Source organism: Phallusia mammillata, chromosome 3, assembly GCF_965637545.1.
Source record: "Phallusia mammillata chromosome 3, kaPhaMamm4.hap1.1, whole genome shotgun sequence".
Taxonomy (NCBI): Eukaryota; Metazoa; Chordata; class Ascidiacea; order Phlebobranchia; family Ascidiidae; genus Phallusia; species Phallusia mammillata.
Genome location: NC_137254.1, coordinates 26,782,104 through 26,789,877, shown reverse-complemented (window position 1 = coordinate 26,789,877; position 7,774 = coordinate 26,782,104). Strand labels below are relative to the sequence as shown.

Genomic DNA, 7,774 nt, shown 5'->3' with positions numbered 1-7,774 from the left:
CCTTAGCTATAGTTGGTAATTCAGTTGCCTTTATTCAAAACTCTTCCTGTTTATCGTCTTTCGCTGTCCAAGGTCCGTTTCCCTGTATGAATAGACCACTTACCAGGAGGTCCTTTATATTGTGTGGCAATAACATCTTGTGGTTTGAGAACTTTCTCGTAATCTCTGCAAACTCCTTCAGTCGGTTTCGGTGTCGTTTTGTCATTTTTCTCGCCGGATTTTCCGGGTAAAGATTGATGGGGAGGGGATATACTTATGTCAACAATCCCTCTATTACTCTCTATGGTGTAATATATGTTTACAAAAAGCACAAGCCATGACCTCTTGTAGTTTCCCTTTATTGTAGACTACATTTAGGTACGCATAAAATAGAGTGGTTAAAGGCCTTATTATTTTCAAAGTTATTTACTTGATATAGGCCTAATACTGAATAGTATTGTTAAATGCCATGGCATTTCGGGCTCATTCATTTAAATTTGAACACGTGCAAATATGTATTACATTGTTATCCACGCCATCAGTCCATTATGGTTCTGCATTATCAACTGACATGTGATATAAAAAGAGGGTACTTCAATAGGCGATACTGTGTTTACTGAAGCTTATGCGTTGAAATTTTCACAAGCCACTAAAAGCTGTTGTAAATTTGGAAATCAAGTCATTTAATGTGTTGATAGAGAGGTTCCATCGATGACCGGTTTCGGTTTCTCGGACCAGGCTTGTTTAGCTTTCAAGCGATTTCTCAATATTATCACACTCCCGATTGCTTCCGCATGCTGAAAGGAAAGTTACACGGGCTAAGCCTGGGGTCGGCAACCTTTGAGGCGACGCGTGCCAATTTACTTGTTATTTCCATGTGTAATGACCTCTCGTGCCAACGTTTTTCCAAACAACAGTGGTTCGTGCCAGCTGATATCAATAATAAAGAGAAAGCAGAGTGCATTGTGCATGTAAGGTCGAATTTTAAGAAAATGGCATAATAAAAACTAAAAACAAGCAATGTAACAGGTTAAATTGTTACTTTATTTTCACATAATAAATAGTCTTGTATCATGTTAAACCGTTGTAATTTCTCTACCGTCTTGAGTAGGCTCGTGGCATGAATTTGTGGGTAGTAATACCGTTAGAACATCATTAAAAATTTTGTAAAAAAAGCCCCATGTTTGTGTCGTGAAAACCGGAATTGCCATCTCCGCTTGTCCACGTATCTCAGAGTAGTAGGTCGGGCAGGGTTCGGCCATCGTTTTTTTTTCAGAAAAATGGGTTGTGTTTAAATTTTAACTAGCTAAGTATAGCCTTTAGCTGGACCTGGTCTATTGTCAAACAGTCCTAAATGCCTTGTTCGAAAACAATTTTCTATTATTTTCTGTTGCGTTTGTTGTTTAGGTCTGTTCTCAGGCTTCAATATATATAAGTCTATCTATCAAACTTTTTGGGGCATGAGCGGGCTTCTCAAACGCTATATTCGGGTTCGGGCCGGGCTTGGGACTTGTACTTTTGGGTTCGGGGCGGTTCGGGCTCCAACTTCAGACCCGTTTACAACTTTAGAAAGGTCGTGTTGTTATACATAGCCGATTGTAGCATTGCTACTGGTTTAAAGTCTGTGGTTCAGCGAAGTACGTTTTTGCGGGAATTTTGCCACCAAAACAATTATGACACTAATCACCGTTACAACGTCCACTGACGTAACATACGTAACACCTATCAATTTACTGTTTGACGGATACGTGATTATTCACTTTTAAGTCAGGCGGTGGAAATGCCGAGTGTCAAACTGTTCCTGTTAGACTGTTAGAGCATCGTTTATATTGTAAACAAGCTAGAGCCCCGAGAAAATCAAGTTAGAGTTTGGTACGTGTATTGTAAATTAGGTTAAGATATTTTGTGCACATACTAGGGCTTAGGTTTTTTTTAACAGAAAACGGGCTTGATTCGGGCCTGACTTTACACTCTGTGTCAGTATTTTTTGAATAAATTTAACTAGCTAAATAGCTAGTTGCTTGACTTGACCTAATGTCAAACACCCCTAAAACGCCTTGTTTAAGACCAATTGTGTTTGTTGTCTTGACTTTTCCTTAGGCTTTAATGCATAGACCTGTCAATCAAACTTTCGGGCCTAAATGGGTTTCTTAAAAACGATTCGGGTTCGGGTCGGGTCGGGTTTTGGGCTTGTACTTTCGGGTCGGGTTGGGACTCCCATTTCAGGCCCGTTTATAACTCTGCGTCTATATTAACCCGCAAATTTCTATTTTTACACGCCAGGTAAGACGTAGTCAGTGTCAGAAGAATAACACAAGTCACGATAAGAGGCCGCAAATAGCGACATCGTGACAGTAGTGATTGTGTCAGATGCGTATTCTTATTTAACCATCACTTCGATTCGATCAATCTACCTCCAAATCTGACCTTAGTCCAGTTTAAAGCTTGATCACGAACTCTTCGCCTTTTCAAAATCGTGTTTATTTGCTCCCATTTTAGTTGGTGACGAGTTTATCAGGCTTGGCGGTTGCATGGCCAACCAGCGTCCAAGAACGGATGTATAAATCGGAAATACCCAGTGTCAAACTGTCCCTGTTAGCGCATCGTTATTATACAAGCAAGAAAAATCAAGTTAGCCTTTGGGACGTGTATTGTAAATAAGATTAAGGTATTTTGTGCACAAACTATGAGTTCAATTCATTAAAATGTTGTACACGGCAGCGCAATGATTTTGCTTGCAATCAATTTTTTGCATTAGATTTATGCAGAGCTAAACTTAAATCAGCTGACTTGACACTAAAAAGCGTTGTCAACCGGGTATTATGCAAATGTGCTATGTGCGCATTATAGTTCTCACTTCACGTTGTGTCTGGACTAGTAATAAGATTAAAATTGACCAGGAGTAGTTCGCTATCGACGTTTTTATTGTATATTGCTCTGAGAATGTTTTTTTTTAAATGTTGTTTGATGTTGTTTTTTTGTGCAGCGATTGTCAAACTATTGAAAGTATATTCTGTATGTGCGCCGATTGTTTGCTATATTTATTTGACAAAGGTTAAAGATTAATTTCCTAAGAAGAAAAACTGGTTTTTGAAAGTTTGCTTGTATCTGCGTTTGTGCTAGCCCAAACATCCTAAGTATCGACACAGGAAGGAAGTTACCTTCATCATGTCAAACTCAACGGCTGCAGCGAACTTAACAACTGTTCAGTATGCAAACAAATACCAACAACAAACTTGGGTTATTTCCGTCACTGTCAACGCCGTTTGTCTTGCCATTCTCACATGGATGACTTTTACTCTTACATTATACGGAGTTCAAACTGGAAAATGGAAAGAAAAGAAATCCAAACATTCTGCCCAGGCCGGGGCCAGCCGTGTTTACGGTATTGGCGTGCTTGCGATGGTTTGTGGATTTGTGCGCTTATGTTCCGACCAGGCTAGTTTCAATGTTGGTTACGCTCCTGATAGAGAATCTGCCTGTCGAGGAGCATTACAGGCCTCATCCGTGGGCTACATTATCACTATATGTCTTGTGTACATCTTCTTATGGTTAAGGCAACGAGCATTTTACCAGCACCCGGTACTGAAGCAGCATTACAATAAATGTCTCATTTTTCTCAGTTGGGCAAGCATCGTAGTAATACTTATGGGTCTCCTATTGACGCTTGTGCTCTACGTAGCGTTTAACCAGTTTACTTCTTCAGCAAACGGATGCGAGTTGCTTGTACAAAGCGATGCCACCCAATGGCCAGCCTATATGTCGACCGGCATTACCACTGTCGGTCAACTGTTAATGCTCTTCCTCTTTGGATATCCTCTTCGATTTCAGGCCGCACGCCAGAACGCCAAAAGGATGATCCGACTGTTGAAGAGATGTGGCGTTATGGTGATGGTTTGCATGACAACGGATGCTATAGCTTCAGCTTATTTGAGAGCTCCACCTGCTCCGCATCTTCCATGGATGTTCTTCTCTGTAAATATGACACTCAACTTGCTGGGAGTTTTCCTCTCGTTCGAGACTTGGTTTGAGATTGCTGTTTGGCCCTTTAAGAGTTGTATAAAGATGAAACCAAAAGAAGAAACTACATCTGGCAGCCGCACTGTAACTGATCTTTAACATGGGATGCTGAGAGTCGTTTATACTTGCCGATTTTTATGCCCATTGCTGCACATCTCACCTAAATCTTGAATTACAATGTAATCCATCTCTGGTTAAAGTGACAAAGCGCAGCTTAAAACTTACTGGACTTACTGTCTGCGCTGAACAACCGTACTGTATACCGCACATGAATTATTCGTTGAAATATACTTTATACAATAATATGTGATTTTGATTTTCTTTATTTTTGTGGAAAGTGCTTTTACAATTGTCTTATAACCGAGCAATCTCATTGTCAATCTTGCTTTTCTATAGCTAAGTAGCTAGTTGCTCGACCTAACCTAATGACCAGCAGCCACAAAATCGTATTGTTCAAGGCCAGTGCCTTTTATTGTCCATATTTGTTGTCTTTGCTTCCCGTAGGAGGCAATAATTGAACTTACGGACCAAAACGGCAACTCGGGTTCAGGCCAGATTTCGGGCTTGTACTTTTGGGCCGGGTTCGGGCTCCGATTTCAGGCCGGTTAACAACTCTGATCTGTATACAGTATATACACACGATTGAATGTGCATGGTGTGAGCAAACAGATTCACAAGACACTTACATTTGTTTTCCGGCCGTGCTGTTATACAGTAACTTCAAACTTTATTGATTCAACCTTTTGTAGTTCTAGCGGAAACGAAATCTAGGTCTTTGTATTCTGCATTTAAAACATGCCACGTGAGGTCAAGTATTGTTTATAGTGCAACACCGCATATCCGCATTTTGTCGCAAGAAAGTATACGTATGACCGTGTTATGTGTAATAACCATGACGAAGTACGTGAAATCCTGCAGGGTGTTTACACCAATGAGGTGATCTAGTTCTTTTTGCAAAACGTGACTGTCTCGTTTCAAATTTTCGACGCGTAAGCATTGCGTGACAACCATGAACGGCTTGAGCCAAACAGTCGGTCCGGCCTTAAATAATCCGTTCCTATGTAAAGGGTTCCTATGTTAATTTTAGGACGCAGTGTTTTTGCACTTTTTGTTGTTGTTGTACCAAACCTCACAAAAGGCGTTTGACCAAAGTATTTCTTTGTTCTTTCCTAACTCTCTTACTTTTTTCTTCTGTTTCGCAACAATTATACATAAATTTGCCGACAACAAATACATGTATCAGCTTGTAAAAATAGTGAATTGTTGCTCCAGCTGCACCCCTTTTGTTCCAACGCTTGTTACACACGTTTATTCGTATGTTACCTTTCTTTATTATTATACTTGGGCGCTGAAACAAATAAGTTATATTGATTGGTTGACTGATTGATTTCTTCGAACCCAAAGCCCGAAAACGCTAGAAAATTACTTATTCTCCGAAAAATAAAAACGCTTTTAACACCAAGCGGAGACATGACAACAGCATAATAACTTTATATACAAGTCACAATATCACGCAAACAGTACCGTCTGCAGCCTACAGTTCATCATGACATAGCGACAAATTTGAACAGCGTTAAAAAATCATTTTGAACATGGAAGACCTCAACCTGACACGTCAACGTTGATTAACATCCTAAATTAACCCACAAATAACCCCACTCTTGACACGCCAGGTAAGACGCAGTCAGTGTCAGCAGAAAAGCGCAAGTCACGATAAGAGGCTGCAAATAGCGACACCGTGACAGCAGTAATTGTAACAAACGCATATTCTTACATAACCATCACTTCGATTCGATCAATCAACCTCCAAATCTGACCTTTAGCGCAGTTTAACGCTTCATCACGAGCTCTTTACCTTGTCAAAATCGTGCTTATTCGCCCATTTTAGTTGGTGACGATTTTATCAAGCTTGAAAGTTGGATGATGGCGGTTGCATGGCCAATCAGCACCCAGGAACGGGATGTATATATTGCGAGTAGCTCAAGGGTTACATCCCAATAAAACCAGGATGTGCGCAGGGCGTTTGCTTTAGCCCGGATGGCCGCCTAATAACAACAAAAAAGATACAATGGCAAAATGAAGTGTTAATTTTGAGGCGAATGTGTGTTTGAATAACTGCCTTGTTTTTCGGAACTACGTTAGAACAGGGCTACACTGCAAAAAAGCAATATATTTGACAAATCATACATAAAATTTTAAATAAAATAGTGTTTTTTTTTAGGTTTTAAGTTAAGCCCTTGCTAAACTGGTTGCACAATGTTAAAATTGGTCTAGCAGAACGCTAATAAACTTATATTAGTCAGACGTATCTCATGAAATGTTGCAGACAAAAAGTTTAGTACAGAAACGAGGTCATGACAGATTAATTTAATTGGTCATTTTGGTGACTTTTAATATTATTTGAAGCAGTGGTCGGCAACCGCCGGTCCGCGGCCTGGTGCAGGTCCGCGAGAAGTTTGTTACCGATCCGTAGTTTTCAGGTTAAACGCTTGAAACATTTTCCCCGTGCATCCCATGGATGATAAACTAATTTAAGCGTCTTAGAGGGCTGTCACATTTCATTTTTAAATGTAGTGTTGCTAAGGACATTTGCTCAACAGTGCTGTATGACACAAAAAATATGACACGTCGTAAAGTAGTTCTCGGTTTCAGAGCGATGACTAACTGACTGACATACATTGGCATACTGCTACAATATGCATATAATTTTGGCAGTCCATAAAACAGCAGGTTCAGCAATTGCAGTGAGGCAGTGTGCAAATTTGAAGAATTTATTTTACCTTGGTAACAACAGACTGAAAACTTTGACAAGTCTGAAGTCGTCCACCGTTTTATTAGACATATATATTTCGCCTAAGTAATAGGCATCGTCAGTATCTAAAAACAAAACAGCGCTAAAAAATGGTATGCAAGTTAAACTATAAAGCACAAACAAACGTATTAAAACCTGCTGACAGTAAGGTAGAACTGGGACCTGCAGATGGCGCGGCCAAACACGCACTAGTAAAGATGTAAAGAAAAGGAAAAACGCTCAATCTGTGGCGCGGGGCAAAAGAAGGTAGATAAGGACGGCAGAAGCGTTGTAAAAAACAATGGCGGAAACACTGATAAAAATGAACGGACAAAATGCGCGTAGGAATAAAAGAATAAAATGTTATTTAATGTAGGGTAAAAACATTTTTTGTATGTTTATTTCAGCTCCAATCTTGCTGGCCCACTTACTTTCAGAGATGTCCAGTAGATGGATAGGTGGCTGCTCCAAAAACTGCACCCGAAAACACGTGCTGATAGGGTCACGGGCATTGGCGCTATGCTCTGTGGCATAGTGCTGACAAAGGGCTGCCTTTTCGTTATAATCACCCGGTTTGAATGAATTCCACATAGATCTGTGTCCCGTCCAACGTACTGAAAACTTATTTTTCGTTTGACCGACATACTGCTTTTGGCATATTGTGCAGGTGGCAGCATATATGCCATAGTTGCGGCATGTGAGTGTTTGCCGTAACTTTGTTACACCCTTTTTGTTTTGTATGTTAGTGGTATAGTCAACCATTCCTTTGTGATTTCCAAAGTGTCCACACAAAGCACAGTGTCCACAAGGTGCAGATGAGCCCCCAATAGGCATGGAACTGTTTTCCCCGACTTGCGCTAGCCGCCTGTAGCGGGTAAGGAGGTTTCCGAGTGTTGGTGGTCGTTTGTATGTTGTTGTGATATTTTTTTTTACCACACTTCGGTCTTTTGCGGAAGGTTGGAGTAGTGATGGAAAGCTCGTTGC

The 7,774-nt window shown here is 40.4% G+C and overlaps 1 protein-coding gene across 1 annotated transcript; it reads left to right on the top strand.

The window, feature by feature from the left end:
• The first annotated feature begins 3,147 nt into the window (after nucleotides 1–3,147).
• LOC145219905 (uncharacterized) lies at nucleotides 3,148–4,304 on the top strand. Its single transcript, XM_080087207.1, has one exon. It carries the CDS (start codon nucleotides 3,148–3,150, stop codon nucleotides 4,096–4,098), a length of 951 nt encoding a protein of 316 aa, XP_079943333.1. The 3' UTR covers nucleotides 4,099–4,304.
• Nucleotides 4,305–7,774: the final 3,470 nt, after the last annotated feature.